Source organism: Solanum pennellii, chromosome 7 (assembly GCF_001406875.1).
Source record: "Solanum pennellii chromosome 7, SPENNV200".
Classification (NCBI taxonomy): domain Eukaryota; kingdom Viridiplantae; phylum Streptophyta; class Magnoliopsida; order Solanales; family Solanaceae; genus Solanum; species Solanum pennellii.
The window spans coordinates 6,807,271-6,827,341 of NC_028643.1; the positions used below are offsets into that span (position 1 = coordinate 6,807,271).

The window sequence follows — 20,071 nt, forward strand, 5'->3', positions numbered from 1 at the left end:
TGTTTTTAAATTTAGGTGTGTTCAATTAATTCAAAAATACTGTAATATTTTATTAACTGAATAACATTTTCTTAATCTCTTCTTAAATCATTTAAATCATAACCTCTTTTGTTCAATTCGTTTAATTCATAGCCCCTTTCCTATTCAATTTCATTATATTATGACCATTTGATTATTTCAATTATAGCGTTACGACACTTCTCAATTATAGCTTATCTAATTCAATTTAATTCTCAAAAGCCCCAACTTTTAATCTCACCATCTCACCCATTCGTTCATCCAAATCAGTTGCAAGATTGAATCTTAATCGTCCATATCATTCAAACCAAAAGTTGAGATCAAATCTTCATTATTATCTATTTTAACCAACAGAACCAAAGCCCTAAGCCATCCTTCTTCCTTCATCTTCCTCTCATCTCTTCCTTCTTCAGGTGAAGTAGCGAACGGCGCCGACAAGGTAATCACCGGCGAACCCCATCGAAGACGACAACAACAACAACGAACCCTCGCATCTCCATTCTTCTCCACTTCAGCGAAGTTCTTGTAATCCATGTATTTGATTAGGCATAATACATATATTGGACCCTAAACTTGACTTCAAATTTTAACTTTGACCTTCAACTTTCATAATGAACAAACAGACACTTTAACTATCCAACTTTTAAATAAATAAACACATGAGTCCTACATGGCAAAATACACTTAGGACACCACGTAAGATGAAAAATGACATGTAGGACATGTGTGCCTATTTGTTCAACTTCATACAAGTTTAAGTGTCTACTTGTGCATACCCAAAGTTGAAGGACATAAATGTGATTCGAAGCCAAGTTAAAGGGTATATTTATAGATTATGCCATTTGATTAACCATCATTCATGCATAACAATACTTATTATAGAGCTAAATTGAAGTTTACCTGGACTTCTACCTGGTCCAACAATTTCTCAAACACATATGTAAATAACTCTAATATTAGAACTCTAGGTTGGAAGGAGAAACAATGTCCCTGAATGTAGTTTTATTAGGAGTCTAGACTCTCTAGGGAAAAATTAACTCTCGACTCACTTGAGGTTTTTTTTTTTACAATATGAAACTGACACTTTGAAACAATAAAGTTCATTCTAACAATCTTTGTATGGAAACAACAAAACATACTGATTCCCAAGTAATTTGTGACATTCATCAGTCTTCTTAAACAAGAGTCAGTTGTATGAAAGTTAGCAAGGACTCTTATGTATTTATTTTACGTAAAGACCTTCTTTATTTGAAAGATATATCAACACACCACTGGATAAAGCAAACAAGAAACCTCAGAATTAACAAGTGGAGCTTAGGTATAAATAGTCATGTCCTATTGGAGAACCATTCAAGTCAACAAGGTAGAAGCAAAAACATTCAGTCACTCCTGTCAATTTTATGTATGCACATATGAAAAGAGAAAAGCTGCATGAAGGGCCCGTTTGGATGGGCTTAATAAAAGTTGCTTTAAAAAAGTACTTTTGAAAGTGCTGAAACTTATTTTTAAAATAAGCATTTATGCGTTTGGATAAAAGTGCTGAAGTTGCTATGCCGAACGTGAAAAGGGAAAAATGGAAGAAAGAGATGTTAGGGTTACGTGGGTAATTTGGAGATTGTATAAAAATATTAAGGGCAAAAAGATAAAAATGTGGTCAACTTAAAACAGCTTATAAACTAAAAAAAAAAAAGCACCCCTACCCCAGCTTTTAACTTTTGGCTTAAAATGAGTTTTTTTTTAACTTAAAATAAGTTATTTTGAGTATTGCCAAACAGATAAAATAAGTCAAAAACCAGCTTTTAAGTCAGTTTGACCAGCTTTTAAGCTGAACCAAACAGGCTCGAAGTAGTAGCATCAAGTCAAACCATTTTATCTTTGAAGTATGGAAACCACTAACATGCGCACATAGATAAGGACTCAATTTCTGACGTCCTCGAGCACGCAACATTTTGGCTAATTTTCTTTATTCTTTAACCTGGATCTGATTGCTTGATTCATCAGCCTTCAAGTCTTCCTCCATCAGGTTATCTTCCGGAACCAAGCCTTCTGAAAGAAAGCTCATCAAAAAACTCCGTTGACGAGGCTTAGAAACTAATTTCAGCATGCTCCATAAAAAAAGACCTTTAATCAATAAGACAATATTAGTTATCTATATTTTTTTTAAATTTCTAAAGTTCAAGTATAGTTGTTTTCTATAATGTGTTTGTGTCCATCTAATATTGATAAGTAACTCTAATTTTGTGATAATTTGTTGTGTCCATCGAGGGTTGGCTTAGCTTTAAATTAGGTGATAATGTATTTGTTTAGCATAAGTACCAACACTAGTTGATCCTATTGATAACAAAATTGATTTTCTTGCAAAGTTAATCTGTGTCTATCTAGCGTTATTAAGCATAAGTACCAACACTAGTTGATCCTATTGATGACAATATTAATTTTCTTGCAAGATCGATTTGTATCTATCTAGTGTTGATACTAAGCTTTAATTTAGGAATAATGTGTTTGTCAGGCATAAGTACCAACGCTAGTTGATCCTATTAATGAAAAAATTGAATTTCTTGCAAGATTGATTTTTGTCTATCTAGTGTTGGTATTAAGCTTTAATTTTCGAATAATGTGTTTGTTAAACATAGGTACCCAACACTAGTTGATCCTATTGATGACAAAATTGATTCTCTTGCAAGATCATTTTGTGTCCATCTAGTGTTGACACTGGACTTTAAATTTAGAAATAATATATTTCTGAAGCATAAGTACCAACACTAGTTGTTCCTATTGATGACAAAATTGATTTTCTTGCAAAATTGATTTGTGTTTATCTAGTGTTGATACTAAGCTTTAACTTAGGAATACTATTTTTGATAAGCACAAGTACCAACACTAGTTGATTCTATTAGTTGTTGGATTTTGTTGTTGGAATTAATTCAAAAGTACTTATAGTTAATGTTGTTTAGTTGTTGATATATGTTCAATAAAGTTTAATTAACCCCTAGCTAGTTTGACTCATTATTTAAACTAATGTGATTTAGTTGGTGGATTTAGTTGTTGGAATTAATTCAAAACTAATTAGAGTTAAAAAGTTGTTTAGTATGGTTAAAGACACAATTATCCCCCAAAATTCTATTTATATCTTTTCCACCTTTGTGCAAGGGTATATTTGTAAATAAATATTTTAAAAAATTTATGCAATGCATACGATATTTATTACAACAAACCAAACAATGCATAAGAAACGATCTTTGCATAAGTAATACGAAGCATTACTAATGCAAACATTACTAATACACTCTATTTAACATTATTCTTCTACACCCTACTTAACGAGTAACAACCCCTAAAGCCAACAAAATTTGTAGGTCGTTATTCGCTGTTTTTTAGTAGTGATTATAGAATTATAAATTTATTACAATTCGTTTATGGATAAAATATTCTTGACTATTCAGTGTACTCACTTAAAACAAAGGGAAAAGGCTCAAATATGCCATTAAACTTTCAGAAAAGGCTCATTTATGTCATCCGTTAAAAGTTTGGTTCATCTATGCAATTACCGTTCAAGAAAAGGCTCATTCATGCCATTATTTTTTAACAGTGCTTTTGCAAAATCATTTTTGACACGTGGTCAATTGTAATTCGGTCACGTCATCAATTTTTTAAATAAAAAAATCATAATTCTGAAAAAATATTGAATTAAACTTTTTTTGAAAAAAATTGATGACGTGGCCGAATTATAATTGGCCGCGTCATCAATTTTTTAAATAAAAAAATCAAATTTTTAATAAAAATTGAATTATTTTTCAAAAAAATTTTTTAATCAAAAAATTGATGACGTGACGGAATTATAATTGGTCACGTGTCAAAAATGGTTTTGCAAAAGCATTATTAAAAAAATAATGACATGAATAAGCCTTTTTCTTTAACAGTAATGACATAAATGAGCCAAACTTTTAACAAATGACATAAATGAACATTTTTTGAAAGTTAAATGACATATTTGAGCCTTTTCCCTAAAAAAATTGAAGATTCATAGATAAGCTTATTGAGGTAGTTCACTAGTGCGCGAAGGGAGGATAATTTACCTAGTTTTAAAAATGAGAAAAGACATAAAAACACCATCAAAGTTGTCATGTATTTGCATAAAGACACCTTAACTTTCAAAGTATCCTATCACCCAACATAACTATTTAATATCTTTGTAAATGGGTCATTTTGACCCATTCCCTAGTGTAGGTTGTTATCACGCACAAAAGGCGCGTCATGCAGTGTTTTCACTGTCATGAACCAGTTTAACGTGTCACGTGTCATTTTTTTCTTTACTATTAATTATTTGATTAATTTATGTCATCTTCTCTACATTTAAACCCAAAATAGTAGTTGGTAGCCCTAATTTTTCGATAGCAAAATCAACGTTGGTTTGACGACTTCATCATCTTACGTCGCCCTTAATCATTAAAATAGAATAGTTGAATGACCATTTGAGTACTGGAATCACTCAATTTTGCAATTAGGATTGTCCCGTTATTTTCCTTGGATGGAAGAAAAGGGAGACTTTCCATTGATTCTCCATTCCTTACTCCAATTCAACAAATGTTAAACTCAATTACATTAATCACCATTGAATACAAATTGAGTAATAAATCAATCAGCAAAAACACAGAGATTTTGTTAATTTTCCCAAAAATAATGAATACAGCAGCATCAAAGGGATCGGCCTGGATCGTAGCATCAAGTATTGGAACAGTAGAAGCATTAAAAGATCAAGGATTTGCCAGATGGAATTACGATTTAAGATCGATTCATCACTACGCCAAATTCAATTTAATTGCTTCTACAAATACCTCAGCTCAAAGATTCTCGACGGCGTCTTCTCCGGCGGTCGTCTCCGGTGAGAAGTTGAGGAAAACGGAAGAGACGTTGAATAAAGTTATAGATCTGAACTGTTGGGGTCCAAGTACTGTAAGATTTTAGTGTTATTTACTTAAATTTGTTATATGATGATCTATTAGTGAAAAGAGTAATGGAGATTCGATTTTGAAAAAAAAAAGAATACAAATTGAGTAAGATCACGAAAAGCAAAAGCTACTATGTTAAAAAATAATAATTTAATAGCCAATAAGAAACTAGTTGAATTCAGGATGAGACTCCAAGCCTGCCATTGTTTCCTATGACAAAATCACCTCCAATCGACACTTCCTCCTCCTCCTTTCCCCGGAAATGCTGATATCTTTCTGTTATATTTATTTCTCCATTCACTCCGAACACCAATATGCCCGCCCCACCCCAAAGGAAAAGATGACTTTTCTTCAAAGAATAGGGTCGGGTCGGGTTGAATTCTGTTATAGCGAGTGAGCAACACGCACGATTACATAGACGAAGGAATGAGTCAAAATGACCCGTTTATAAAGATATTAAATAGTTCTGTGAAGTGATAGGACACTTTGAAAGGTAAAGTGTCTTTATATAAATACTGGACAACTTTGATGGTGTGTTTATGTTTTTTCTCTTTTAAAAATATATATGATTTTTTCTAATTACTTTGTACTCATAAAAATATCATATGAGATATTATATTAACATCAAAGATTATCAAATCAGGAAAAAAGACTTTTCTTTTTATTTCAAAAATACAAACAAGTTGAAATGATAATTTGTCGTGTTAAAGGTGGCTAATTTACCTTCTTTTTCCCAGTAAGCCCACAAAACCATCCCTGAACCCAACTTCCCTCCGGCCGTTCCGCCGCCGGCCGGTTTAGCACCATTTTTTCCAATCTAATCAAAGGTGAGGGAATTAGCTTTCTTTCCGATCAAATTTAATATTCAATTTCATCAGTTCCGACGATATTCACGATTTTTTTCTTTTCTTTTTGGGTTTGCAGCATTTTTGGATCTGTAGTACCATGTCGTTCATGAAAGGTGATTTGCTAAGTAGAACTAGAAGGCTTGTCAAAGGTTTAGCCAAAGCTGAACCTGTATGGCTCAAAGCAATGGAGCAGTTAGTATCTCCTTTTCTTTTCTTCATTCAGTTATCTCTTTATTTGTTCAAAAACCTAGTCTTGAACTATTACTATGTTGACATGACACATTTATGTATAAATTTAGAGTTTGTATGTGTGCGAGATGAAAATATCCCTGTAATGGTGGTTGCTGCTTTGAATTTTTGATTTCTAGGGCTCCACCTGCTACATTTCCTCGTGCCGAGAACAAATTGGTACCCATCAGTTTACCTGAGGATGTCTACATCAAGAAGTTCTTCCAGAAGTACCCAGAGTCGAAACACGAGGATGCTATTAAGTATGGCTTTTTAACCTGTTAATGATTCTTAGTATGTATTGTTTGACTTCATTATCGTCTAACAGTAGCATTATTAGTAAACTATCCTTGAGGTGTAGGCCGTGTTGTATTTTCATCCTTTAGTTTAGAGCTTAACAGCTTGATTGTGTAGACTTTAATTTTAAAAGGCTAATGCGCAACATGTCGAGGAAAGAAGTGTGAAAAGCGCTGGCAATTACATAACATGATTAATACTATATTGGCAATTGAAAATAAATTTAAGGTCTCAGCACATCATCTGTTGTGCAGTCTAGAATAGAATCAGTGTTTTATCATTATTTTCCTATTGGAAAAATTGGCATGTTAAATTTCTCAATGTTTTTGTGGATTGAGGCTTTATTATTATGTTCTTTATAATTTTAACAGAATTTCTGGATTTGACCCTCCTCCAGCCCGAATTTATGGGTGGCGAGTGCTCGAGTTAAAGGAGCAGGGGGTCAGTGAAGAGGAAGCTGTGGCTGTTGCTGATGTATGTATCTCTTCTCTCTAGATTTAAAATTATTGAGGTTCAATCTTCTTCTAGGATCTCTCTTTTAAGAACTTTGTGGTTTTGTTGCTATAGATGGAATATCGTGTAGAAAAGAAAGCGAAAAAGAAGGCATATTCTCGATTGAAGCAGATTGCTCGACTTCAGGGGAAGAAACCACCTCCTAATCCATATCCAAGTGCTATCAAGGAGATACAAGCTGAAGAAAGGAAGTATGTGCGTGATCGTTTCTATAACCGAGATATTCTTAAAATTGTGGAGAAACTGAAAGAGGAGAGGCAAGCAGAGATGCAAGACAGAAGAGGTGGAGGTGGCTGGTAAACGGCCATGGTCTTTTTTCTAATAGTTTTTCTTTTTGCTTTTTGCCCAAGTTGGTATACTTGGTAATGTTTCTCATACTCTTTGTCGAAGTGGTGTTACTTGATAATGTTATGATACCCTTTCCTCATGTATTAGGAAAACGTTTCACTGCTGGTTTATGTAGTAGACTTGGAGTTCATATTCCGATTAAATTTGGAAAATAAGCGAATAATATCTCTTGCCAATGATACACAAGCTTTGCAAGTGTAGTTTTGTTCTCGTTATATCAGTTTCTTTTATCTTATTACTCCATTTATTAATATTTAAGTAGTTCTGTGTACTTTTTTTTTTTTTTTGATGAAGTAGTTCTGTGTACTTTTTATTGCCTTTTTCCTTCAAGTGAGGTTATCCTAGCCCTCAGTTTTAATGATTACGGGTTTCTACCCAACTTTTAATCTGGTGCCATATTTGCAGAGGTTTCTTCTTATATCTTTTGCAGTTTTAACAACTTATATGCAGCTTTATCAAAAGAAAACTTCTTATGCATCCATATTAGATGACAGCCTGGTGTTATAGTAAAACTTTGTCATGCTTGTAGTAGATCTTATAAGAAGCTAAACCCTTGGCATACTACTCAAACTTAATTCAATGGACAATGTGTTGTGCCTTGTTTTAGTCAATGATTGTTGTAGAATCACTTATTGATGCAGTTATCTTCATTGTTACAGAGATGCATTCTCTTCTTATCACATTATTATGAGTTTCTTGTCCCAGAAATGCGATGATGAATATTTGCAGTTCTTGGAGAATGTTTGGAGATTTCATAATGTGATGTAGCACATGACCAACTTGCATATAAGTATCTTTCAATGATCTATAAGCTTCCTACTTTTACTTCTCTACACATTCAATTCCTTTTATCTCCTGTGGCTAGTGTGTAAATCCCCATACTCCTTCGTTCTTTGTGTCTAGGCATGGCAGGCAGGGGGGGGGGATTAATCACCCGCTTTTGCCTGTTAGCGTCATGTTCATTTTCCTCCTCTCTTCAAATGGCCACTACGACCCTTTTCCTCTTATTCTCCTATTCCTCTCTCCATCAGAACACCATTTCTGCCCAGTATCTTTTTGGTCAAGAGAAGTTAGGCCGAGTAGCAGTGTTGAGTTTTAAGCATGTTTAGGCTAATGGCAGCAGCGAATGTATATGGGATTTTTTCCATTTTCCGTATTTGTATGTTTCACAGGTAGTGATAGTTGATATGGCATTGGAGCTCGAGGTCAAATTATAGAATTAGTTATGATTACGAGTAATACAAAGATTGTATCCAGCAATTATCGAGAAAGAGCAGGAAAAGGGGTTGAAAGGTATAACATTCATTAACCAACAGTGAAGCAGGTATAACAGATTAGTGGTTGAAAAGTGATCACCAACTCAGGCAAGATGTATTCATCTATGGCATGATTATCTAGGTGGAGGCCATTCCGAAATGAAAAACACCTACAATAGAGTTTCAATTCTTCTCTACTAAAGGTATGATACTAACACTTATATGAGCAAGTGCTCAGTTTATCAAAGGGCATATATATATAAATGATGATGAGCACAACCTCTCTTGGGCTGCTTTGACCTTTAGCTATTCCTAAATCAGTTTGAGATTTTATTGATAGCGGAAGAAGTAGTAAGTTGGTGATTGTAGATAGATTGACCATTTCATTGCTATTAATCTGCTTCTTTTGTGGCAGACTTGTTTAAACACACAAGGCAGGAGCCATTTGCATCACAGGGAGTCACTTTTTCAGCCTTCAATCCCCAATCAGATGGACATACTAAACAAAACCGCGTCTTATTACTCAAGCAGTCAACATGAACTGGTGTCTGAGTGGTGCTATTTAACTAATCTCAGGTTTCATTTGCATATTGGTTTACATGCTTTGGCCAACCAAAAAACAGGAGAGTGACTTGAAAATTGCATGTGCTTTTAACTAACCTTATGCTAGACAGCTGATCTTGTCTAAATGGTCAGCTAAGTATTATCCCCTCATGTGGCCATTTATTCTACTTTCTACCATTGTTTCATAGCTCAAGGCTCAAGCTATGTCACAGATACATTTAACCATCCTCCCATAACAAATATAGCCAACTCCCTATTGTGAGGAGTATTTTCTTGGGAGAAGGCTGGTAAAAAAAAGGAAAATAAGGATGTTCACAAAACGGTTGAAGTTGTCTGACCCAACCCATTTAAAAACGGGTTGGACATTTCATCATTTTAAAAGTTATCAAAATATATTATCGATCATAAAATATGGATGGATACCCCATTAATTTGTCGNGGCTCAAGCTATGTCACAGATACATTTAACCATCCTCCCATAACAAATATAGCCAACTCCCTATCGTGTGGAGTATTTTCTTGGGAGAAGGCTGGTGAAAAAAAGGAAAATAAGGATGTTCACGAAACGGTTGAAGTTGTCTGACCCAACCCATTTAAAAACGGGTTGGACATTTCATCATTTTAGAAGTTATCAAAATATATTATCGATCATAAAATATGGATGGATACCCCATTAATTTGTCGTACACTACACTACACTACACTAGTCACTTTTTCTTTCTTAAAGAAATCTATCAATATGGATGGGTAGAAAATTTTATTATTTTTACCTAACTCATTTCAATATAACTCGCCCGTTTCAACATAACTCGCCCATTTGCGACTCCTCAAAGTTTTTGCAGTAATGAATGGGCATATGCTTAAAGAAAGAATATTAGGTGGTGAAGACTTAACTTCCTACCTTCTTTGAAGATAAAGGCTTATAAGGGACGAAATTATGTCCTAAATAATTATTTTTTTTTTNTTTCAATATAACTCGCCCGTTTCAACATAACTCGCCCATTTGCGACTCCTCAAAGTTTTTGCAGCAATGAATGGGCATATGCTTAAAGAAAGAATATTAGGTGGTGAAGACTTAACTTCCTACCTTCTTTGAAGATAAAGGCTTATAAGGGACGAAATTATGTCCTAAATAATTATTTTTTTTTTAAAATGATTACAACTTGAAAATTTTGCTAGGAGGAATTTATGGTTGCCTAGGCATAAAATTTAACTTTTGCTTATAAGACCTAGTTTATGGTCAATTGAACAGGTCCACTATGTTAAAAATATCTTGGATATATCTAAGTTTTCACTTTTACTTATAAGGTAAAATTTGTAGTTAATTAAGCAGGTTCATTATCTTAAATTATCCTGTCTCATAGACAAAAGTTTAAAACTTATCTCTGATGGACAACACACCTAAGTGCTTACAAAACAAACCTTCAAGTCAATTGAGTAAGTTCACTGTCATAAAAATCCTAGAAGCAATTTTTGTCAAGACTTTGACCCAAATGATGCAGATTAAAAAACTGTGAATAGTACTCAATAGGGTGGAGTTAGTTGATATTAAAAAAAGTGTTGAGTCCTTTTTTTTCAACTATTATTTACACATAACCTCTTTAATTTATGAAGATGTGTTTTGTTTTAGTCCTTGTGAGAATTGTACTGTTAATACCTCAGATTGTCACTCAACTACGCACTCTTCTCTCATAAAGTCACTCAACTATGCACTTCTTTCTCAAAAAGTCACTTAACTTTGTATTTTTACTCAAAAGTCATTCAACTATCCACTCTTTCTTCAGAAAGTCACTCAATCTATTTAATTGTTTTTTTTAACTAAATTTACTAATTATTTATATAACAATACAATTTCTTTTTAGTGATCCACCCACTTAACCCGATTCATTTAAAAATATAATATGATTCAGTTTATTTTTCCTTTCATCCTAAATTATTCGCTCTATTTATCCTCTACATTTTTCTTTTTCATTCTCCATTGTTGCTTTTCTTTTTGGAGAGGCACCAACAATGAAAAAAAATGTTGAGGAGAAAGAGAGGGAATAATTTAGGATGAAAGACAAAATAAAATAGATCATATTATATTTTTTGATGGACCGGGTTAGGTGGATGGATCACTAATTGAAATGGTTTTTTTTATTTTTTAAAAAATATGGATTATTATATAAACAATTAATATCAGTAAATTTTAATTAAAAAAACAATTGATTAGATTGAGCGAATTTTTGAGAAAAAGAGTGGATTGAGTGACTTTTTAGTTAAAATTCGAAGTTGAGTGATTTTCTGAGAAAGAAATGCATAGTTAAGTGACTTTTGAGTGAAAATTGAAAGTCAAGTGACTTTCTTTCAGAGAAGAGTGCATAGTGACCTTGGTCACTAAGGTATTATCTCACCAATTAGGTGAGGCAGCTAGTTTAGTATAATTACGCTTTTCGTCGTTACAGCNTCTGAGAAAGAAATGCATAGTTAAGTGACTTTTGAGTGAAAATTGAAAGTCAAGTGACTTTCTTCTCAGAGAAGAGTGCATAGTGACCTTGGTCACTAAGGTATTATCTCACCAATTAGGTGAGGCAGCTAGCTTAGTATAATTACGCTTTTCGTCGTTACAGTCGAAAATCCATCAGCTAGATGATTTTAGCATCTTTATCAAGACTCGAAGACAAGTGCCCCTCACTGATGATTGTTAATTGCCAATACAAGTAGCAAATTTGTTTCAACAACTTATTGCACAATTATAGATGTTACTTCCAATACAAGTATGTGTTTGAAATGAAAAATTGACCTAAAATTAAGTCAGAATGGAAATGCTAGCAAGTCAAACCTGTCTATTTACAACATTGGAACCTACAATCTGTGAAAAAGAGTTCCAGAAAGAATCTTATCACTGTTGACTATGTACTAATGGTATCCGACTAGATTCACAATCATATAAATGCAGGTCTAGATGGTTTTCTTAGTCGGGTAATATTGTAAAAAGAATGCTGATACAACAGATGTTGCGTTTCATCCTAGGATTCCCACGCGACACTTCTCCAAACATGAGCCATTTACCATAGAACTCACATCTCCAGTAGTAGAATGAGCTGAAGGCGCCGCCATTTACCAACACGACTCACTGGAAAGATATAAAGTACAATGTTTCAACAGCTCAATGACAAAGGGTCTCTCCATAGTTTACCCAACGTACAAAGCTATCTGAAAGTTCCTCGGCAACTACACAACTCTGGGCATCACTGTAGGATGCCCCTGCTCCAGTGTTTGCTGTTCCCTGCAGATAGTGAATTCTATAGTTAAATATCAAGCAAATAGAAGGTACACAGCGTTATTCAGTAACTTAGCATTAATTGTTACTACAGTGCGTTGTCAACTTTACCAGAAACAGACTGAGTCAGTCAAATATGGCCTCAATTCAGAAGCACTACAATCATGTGTTAGGTGACTAATAAATCAACACAAAGGAAAGCTGCTAATATTGTTCAGAGAATCTTCTTCTTTGAGATGAACAAACTTAGAATCTACAATCAAATACATTCAGTTTCTGTCTTTTAATGAAAATAGCACCAAGAGAACGCTGGACATGTACAGGAAGGATCACAGAACACCGTTCCTTCAATACTTCAGGGAGATGAGAAAGTCTTGGCGGAAGTATCTATGACACACTACAAAAAGTACTCTCCACTTAGAAAGACATTCTTCGACAACTTCTCCATTAGTAGCTGTGGCCAGTTACAATGATCCCCCCACCCCACCGACAGAACCCAAATTCCCTTAAAAGCATGTGGACTATTTCAACCAATGACATCACCTTATATTTAAATTAGCTATGGAAATTCAAGACTCGCAGTTTGACAAATAACTTTATAAATTTGATCTTTTCTGTCCAAAAAAGGCAAGTAAGGTGAAAACTTTTTTTCTTAAAAGGTTGAGCTTTGGGAATGTATCTCATATCCCTTCTTTCCCTAGACCAATGATCCCTGCTACAATTATGACACAAGTTACAATACTCCAACTTTATTAGAATGATCACATTAATAGTTACATAATTGTCAATTTGAAACCTATCATGTTACTTCAATTATAGGTGGTAGTGACAACCTTGAAAGTGAAATTCTAGATTAAGAATCTACTTGATCTGGTTCATGGTCCAACAAACAATACACTATACATGCAACAAGTACATATGGTATGTTTTCCTCAGTTTAGTTTATAGCAATATAAATCTTTTCTCTCTCTCTTTTATAGAGAAGATATGGTCCACCATTTATCCATTTCTCAAGAGCTTCGAGAAACAAATATGTCCACCATTTATCCATTTCCTCAAGAGCTTCGAGAAACAAAGACAACTTTCGATGGTCGTCACTTGTCAGCCATGTAATTTTCTGGCAAACCAGGAAAGACGGAAAGTGTCTACAATGAACCGTCAATTGCCAATAATGTCCTCCATCTAATCATAGAACCATAATAAAAACTTCTACTGTGGTAGAAGCCTGACTATCAACCATCTTTCAGTGAAGGGAAAATGGCCACATCTACCTGGAATTATTTTTCAAATTCTTGTGGTATTGTCTTTTCAGGTGGAAATCTCAGAACTAATGTAATGAGGAGGTGCCTGACAAAACTTGACAACAAAGTTGATGAGCTATTTTTGCAATGTTTACTATCAATTTTAGTATGAGAAAAAGGAAAGCAGTCAAGCACATATGTGCCTTTAAGTATGATGGAATCAGAAGTTGAACAAGTAAGAGTTTAGATCAGAAGTTGTCCCAATATGATGAAACTTTTGCTCAGCTCACACTTGCCTTCTTTAAATCTCTAGTTCACAGGCGGAACAAAATAGACCTATAAGTGATATCAAGTCGGGTATGAGGACGTTAAACGGGATGGGGTGGAGTGGGTGGTTGCAGGGCGAACCCGCATAACCCCACAAATACTTCAACCCGCTCCGTCCCACCCCCCATAAGAAAAAAATCTATTTGCAATCCGCCCCACCCCGCATAATTTTTTTATTTTTTTCTTTTAAAATTAAGTTTGATACTAAAAGTGAAATTCATAATTTCTTTTAACACATTTCCGCTAATTAGTATCTTGATTGTCGTAATCATACTCTTTGCAGGGAATTTTAATACTCCATTGTTGTACAATCATACGAAAGTTGTTCTCATTTCTGTCATGATGTGTATACTTAATTGAACTGGAAAGTGAATTGAATTTGTAGAAAAAAATTACCACAGCAAAGTGGCAGTCTTCAGGGAAAAAATTATTTAAACTGAATACACTTCCATTAATTACCCATAATTATACACTAACCTAATAAATTATGCATCGATTACTTTGTCTGATTCAATGTTATTTTGGATGTGAGCAAGGTTTGTGGCTTCTTATATATGCATCTATTAGAAAACCGCAACCCGCCCTGGCCCATTGCCGTCCCTCGCTGGGTAGATGGACTAAAACAAGCTAAAATGAATCCAACGTGAATGCTGATAGCTGTATTAAGGGCAATCCAGGGAGTGCAGGGAGTGGTGGTGTACTGAGAAATCACAGTGGACACATGGTGATGATATTCACTGCCCATAACGGCTACTACAGTAACAATAAAGCTGAGGTCCAAGCCCTGAAGATTGGACAACAGTGGTTCTTCATAATAGCTGTCACAGGGTAAGAGTGGAATCTGATTCACTTTTTTTTTTTTTTGAAAATGGTAACATATTATATCCATCATAAAAACAAAAGCTTCATGGCAGATACAAGACTTCCGGGAGGTACAACAAATGAGGACGCAAGGAAGCTGTTTTGACTCAGGAAAACCTGAGGAAGAGGGGGATACAACTGAGCTCAAGATGCTATCTGTGTGGACGGNTCCATCATAAAAACAAAAGCTTCATGGCAGATACAAGACTTCCGGGAGGTACAACAAATGAGGATGCAAGGAAGCTGTTTTGACTCAGGAAAACCTGAGGAAGAGGGGGATACAACTGAGCTCAAGATGCTATCTGTGTGGACGGAAAAAGAAACAATCAATCATCTGTTTTAACACTGTAGAATTACTAGCCAGCTGTGGGATATGTTCATTAATCTAGGAGGAATCTGGTGGAAATCCAGAATAACTAATGAAGTTCTAGCAAGCTGGAATGAAGGGAGGAACTGCAACAGCTACAAAGATAGATGGGAAATTTTCCCATCAAGCATTTAGCGGAAAGAAACTTTAGATGTCTTGAAGATACAAGTAGTAATTTACAGAAAATTAAATCAAACTGTATTCTCTTTTTTCGGTTTTTGGTGCAAGTCTGAGTACATAGATGATCACGAGGAAATCGTTAAGGTATTAGGATAAGAAGAGCAAGGATGCTGTAACAATCCATTGCACATTTTAGTAATGATGTCTATATATATACTCAAAATGTTACTTTTGAACACAACAATTTTGAGTTCATTCTTCACTGAGGATATAAATTTTCCTAGACAAGTTATAGCAACATTGAAGAATGATGGAAATGGATTGCCAAATTTCAGGATTCGTGTGAAGAAAGGTAAATTTTCTTTTGAACCTGCTTGAATGTTACTTCTGTCAACAGATAGGTTCTAACATTTAGTTAGATCTTTTTCTAAAGCTCAAATGCATACATCTTGTAAAGTAGAAGTCCTCCTCATTTAGTTAAATAAACTTTTTGCACAGGGGAAGTTTATTCGTTCTTCGATTCAACATAGGAGACAAAAGGCTTCTATAAGCACCCCCTCATGTATATATATTTTTTCGGTGATATGACATTGCACCAAAAGGCATCACATGAGCGGTTTGGCAACAAAAAATTATTAATTAAAAGGTGGTAAAAGCCTTACTTGTGAAGTAACTGAAATACCAACATTCCTGCTACAGCCACCTTCACTGGAGAGTGGGGTTGTTTCCCCCACTATGTCACTGACAACATTCTCTGATGATAGTCCACCTATTGGGGAGTTTGTAAACAAAGACCTGCACCAATAGAAAGCATAAATGACATTGTTTCTTCAAGTCAATCAGTTCTAGATGGAAGAACTCAACGACTATTCTTCCTGCAATTCATGATTACAGAAACAGAAACTTGACGGCACCATATGAGAAATAAGGAACACAGAACACAAAGGAAGTGTCCACTGTCAAGCCTCAACTTTCTTTCAACGTCTGCCTAGTCTATACAACCATCCAGAGTAAAACCACCTTTATAAAAAACAGATATCACCAGAATATTCATTTGAACCTATCCTTTGAAACCAAAAAATGGAAACAGTTTGGACAGGAATACTGGTCCCAAATAGCCAACTGACAGCGCATGACCAGCTATACATTACACAAAACCCCAAGAAGATTAAAGGCATAAAGAAAATGAACGCTACAGAGTACTAAAAGTTATAGCATGTTTAAGATCTTAAAAGCAATTTGATTTCCTACTTTACAAGAAACTAATTTCACTGCATAACACCAAGTCATACAAAATTGACTACCAGAACAAACAAAAGTTAAAATGAAAAGGAAATTATGATAAAGCATTTTCCCCAAAAGCTTAAGTCAAGTGGCAAAGGTTGAGGGACGTGTGACTAATGTCACATGATAGGGTCCTGCGCCATGCAAACTAAGTCTGGTAATTTAAGTAGAGAAGGGTAGAGCGATGGGTCCTATACCTTAGTCTTGAAGGTTGTGGTTGGCCCCAATGGATTACTTTGTCATATAAAAGCATACTAAAAACATTTGGAATATCAATTAACAGATGACTTGGATTCTCAATACCTAAGGGTTTGTTTGGTTGTTGGTTAGAGTTATGGAGGTACTAGTAATCTAGGGATTCGTAATGAGTAAATCTATGTATTATTTTATGCAGGCATTAGTTATTCATGTATAAGTTATTCCACCTTCTATTCTGCATAAAATAATGTATAGATCCTCTTGTAACTTATACAGGTATTAGTTATGCGGGTTTCTAAATTGTCAACCCACGTCGTACTAATTTTATACATAAATAGTTTATTCCCTACCATCTACCAAAGTTGCATGGAAGAGTACCAAACATTTCGGAAACGGGAAGAACCCAAGTGCAAAATGCCTCACGATCTTAGTAATTGGGTTGATGGGAGATAAATACGTAAACGAACTTCGCTTTAATAAAGGAATCAGATTCTATTCCACCTTCTATTCTGCATAAAATAATGTATAGATCCTCTTGAAACTTATACATGTATTAGTTATGCGGGTTTCTAAATTGTCAACCCACGTCGTACTAATTTTATACATGAATAGTTTATTCCCTACCATCTAGCAAAGTTGCAAGGAAGAGTACCAAACATTTCGGAAACGGGAAGGACCCAAGTGCAAAGTGCCTCACGATCTCAGTAATTGGGTTGATGGGAGATAAATAGTAAACAAACTTCGCTTAATTAAAGGAATCGGATTCTTAAAATGGCCTAAGCAGCTGCTTAGTTCCTCCAAGACTCCAAGGTTGGTAGAGTGTATTAGAAGATATAATGCATGTATTAGCTTTGTGTATTAGTAGTACCTTTTTTGGTATACTTATTCTGCTAATGCTGCTTGCATTAGTTATACACTCTATTTTGTACTGAGGAGTATATTACTAATAGATGAAAATCTATGGTATTAGTAATGCAAGAGGATTTTATGCATGCATTAGTATGGTTAAAGACCCGATTGCCCCTCAAAACCCTTTTTACATCTTTTCCGCCATATTTGTGGGAGGGTATCTTTGTAAATAATACTTTTTAAAAAATTATGCAATGCATACTATATTTAATATAAAATAATCTCTGCGTATGTAATACGAAGCATTACTAATACAAAAATTACTAAATACACTCTATTTAGCATTATTCTTCTACACCCTACCTATCGAGTAACGACCCCTAAAGCCAACAGAACCTGACAGAATGTAAACCTAAACAAAATATGTCACAAGTCTTAGTGTCTTCAATCAATTACCTGTCCAAAAACTCTTCCTCACAGGAATTCCCAGAAGAAGACAACCAATCTAAGTCAACGAAGTTGGAGCAGTCATATGTATCTGCATTTTGTTGTTCAAGGGATCGATCTCTTTGCATTTCTACAAAAAGTTGTCTTGTAGGAACTGTTTGAGCATACCTGCATAAAGAAAGATAAATAAGCAGAGCAGAAGGTGAGAAGAAACTGATGTGTATGAAGTTTTTTCCTTTCTACGATAATATAAACTTAAAGTAGATTTCATGCTAAATCTAAATTCACTTAAATGCTCAGAAGTAGCACATTCACTTTCATCCAGTGAGAAATAGAATCAATAGACCGTACTTCAACTAACCACAGAATAATGGTGTAAGGCAACAGAGCTATTTTGTTAAGAGATGGTATCAATATTTTGTATTCAAAGGAGCAAAAAGCTGTGTTGGCCATAATACAGGGGAATGTACCAAAATATACAATCTGAAATTTCTATCTTCTTACAAAGATCTTAGAACATCTAAATAACTTCTGAATCTTCTATAAATACCTGCTTACACCAAAAATAGAACAGCAGACAATTCATTGNGCTGTGTTGGCCATAATACAGGGGAATGTACCAAAATATACAATCTGAAATTTCTATCTTCTTAAAAAGATCTTAGAACATCTAAATAACTTCTGAATCTTCTATAAATACCTGCTTACACCAAAAATAGAACAGCAGACAATTCATTGTATCTTCTGGAATGAGCTTTCCCTATCTTCAAAGCACCTTGCGTTCCTTCCTTTCCATACAGCCCCCATATCCATGCAGGATCAAATCAAAGCTAGTCTACTTAGCAGAGGGTCTTCTCCCTTTGTTCCAGCACGACTACGTATCCTTGGTGTTATTTGGCATGGACCAAATGTTTCCCTGCTTATGCTAGAAACATATTCCAAACTCGTACAGTCACTTAACAATGTAAAACACGTGACAATTAGTTCGTGGCTCTCTTCCACACAAGTGACATCTAGTGCAGAGTAGTACACCCCTATATATCAAACTATTCTGAGTTAAGCAGGCCCTTCTAGCTACAAGACAAACAAAACATGTCACGTTACAGGAGATCTTTACTTTCCAAATATGCTTTCTCATCCAAAATACATTATTATATTGTCTCATTAAGCATCTGATAGGGGCTGACAGAGAATCAGCCTGAATTATGTCGCAATCACCAAACCATGCATTCATTCTGAGTGATCCCTATGAATGCGTTTTGCTGACTTTTGCTGGAACTGTTCCACCATCTTTCTGACTTTTGCTGCCTCCCCTTTCGATCCAGCAACCAAGGAGGTCAGAGGTGTGTTCCGCGGCATAGTCGAATACTCATTGGCTATGCTTGTAAACAGAGCCCACACCTGAGCAGTTACCTTACAAGCTATCCAGTTTTGCCAAGGGAGCAACCCCATTTTCACCATAAATTGGTCAAAATGTGCAGAATTTCTCATTTCTCAAGTATGATTAGATCGAGCAACTAGAGTATGTGGCTGACAAATAGACAAGAGCATGCTCTCCCTAAAAGCTTCACCATCTATATTATATATATACAGTATACACTTCAACAAAGAGGATGATGCGTGTATGCATTACAACAAGCAAAACTCTGGTCCATTACTGCACATAATGAGCTGAGGAAATTTATCAAGTCGTCAACTCCCTGTAACCGATCATCTTACAACACAAAGTTTGGAAAAATACATTTGTGTTTCAAATGAAATTGCATTTCCTTATATTGCAGTTTATGTTGTATCAAACATACATCTTACTCCACTAACCACGTGAAACTTTCCAATTTATAGGGTGCTCAATTCTTCAATGTTTTCATGGCCACCAAGACTGGAAAATTTTTGATATGCAAAGGATTTTATAGAAGGTTTAACAAAGAACCTCTCATTACTCGGTCATCCCATAAAAAAGAATTTCTCATTACTCAGTCATTCCATAACAAGTGTCACGGCTTGTACGAAGGGCTGTGAAGCTAGCTCTAATTGCTGTAACTTTGGAACATGTCGTCCATCTTCCCATCACTGAAGTTGCTACTAAGTTCCAAG

General features: G+C 34.9%; 2 protein-coding genes and 1 long non-coding RNA gene across 4 annotated transcripts in view; 2 read left to right on the forward strand and 1 right to left on the reverse strand.

The window, feature by feature from the left end:
* Nucleotides 1-5,633: 5,633 nt before the first annotated feature.
* Nucleotides 5,634-7,416, forward strand: LOC107024361. Of its 2 annotated transcripts, none has more exons than XM_015225325.2 (5): nucleotides 5,634-5,794; nucleotides 5,892-6,007; nucleotides 6,184-6,306; nucleotides 6,712-6,814; nucleotides 6,908-7,416. In XM_015225325.2, exons 2-5 carry the CDS (start codon nucleotides 5,913-5,915, stop codon nucleotides 7,151-7,153), a joined length of 567 nt encoding a protein of 188 aa, XP_015080811.1. In that variant the 5' UTR covers nucleotides 5,634-5,794; nucleotides 5,892-5,912; the 3' UTR covers nucleotides 7,154-7,416. The 2 variants fall into 2 exon arrangements, with proteins under 2 accessions (XP_015080811.1, XP_027773984.1); XM_027918183.1 differs by having other exon boundaries at nucleotides 5,641-5,799.
* Nucleotides 7,417-11,721: 4,305 nt separating this feature from the next.
* The window catches only part of LOC107025853 (phosphoinositide phosphatase SAC3-like), a 38,300-nt gene continuing 29,950 nt past the window's right edge, over nucleotides 11,722-20,071 (reverse strand). Inside the window, exons 14-16 of the mRNA XM_015226621.2 lie at nucleotides 17,987-18,145; nucleotides 15,862-15,994; nucleotides 11,722-12,289 (exon numbers count right to left, since the gene is read on the reverse strand). Of these exons, the coding sequence (XP_015082107.1) occupies nucleotides 12,170-12,289; nucleotides 15,862-15,994; nucleotides 17,987-18,145 (412 nt within the window). The 3' untranslated portion in view covers nucleotides 11,722-12,169. The remainder of the gene's footprint in view (nucleotides 12,290-15,861; nucleotides 15,995-17,986; nucleotides 18,146-20,071) is intronic.
* LOC114078055 lies at nucleotides 13,471-14,880 on the forward strand. Its single transcript, XR_003579508.1, has 2 exons — nucleotides 13,471-14,679; nucleotides 14,766-14,880. It is a non-coding gene; the product is annotated as an uncharacterized LOC114078055 (long non-coding RNA).

Excerpts from the sequence above, each read along its gene's own strand:
- LOC107024361 (XM_015225325.2), top strand. The coding sequence starts at position 5,913 with ATGTCGTTCATGAAAGGTGATTTGCTAAGTAGAACTAGAAGGCTTGTC. Across the intron at positions 6,307-6,711 it reads AAACACGAGGATGCTATTAA|AATTTCTGGATTTGACCCTC; the intron begins GTATGGCTTTTT and ends TAATTTTAACAG. Across the intron at positions 6,815-6,907 it reads AAGCTGTGGCTGTTGCTGAT|ATGGAATATCGTGTAGAAAA; the intron begins GTATGTATCTCT and ends TTGTTGCTATAG.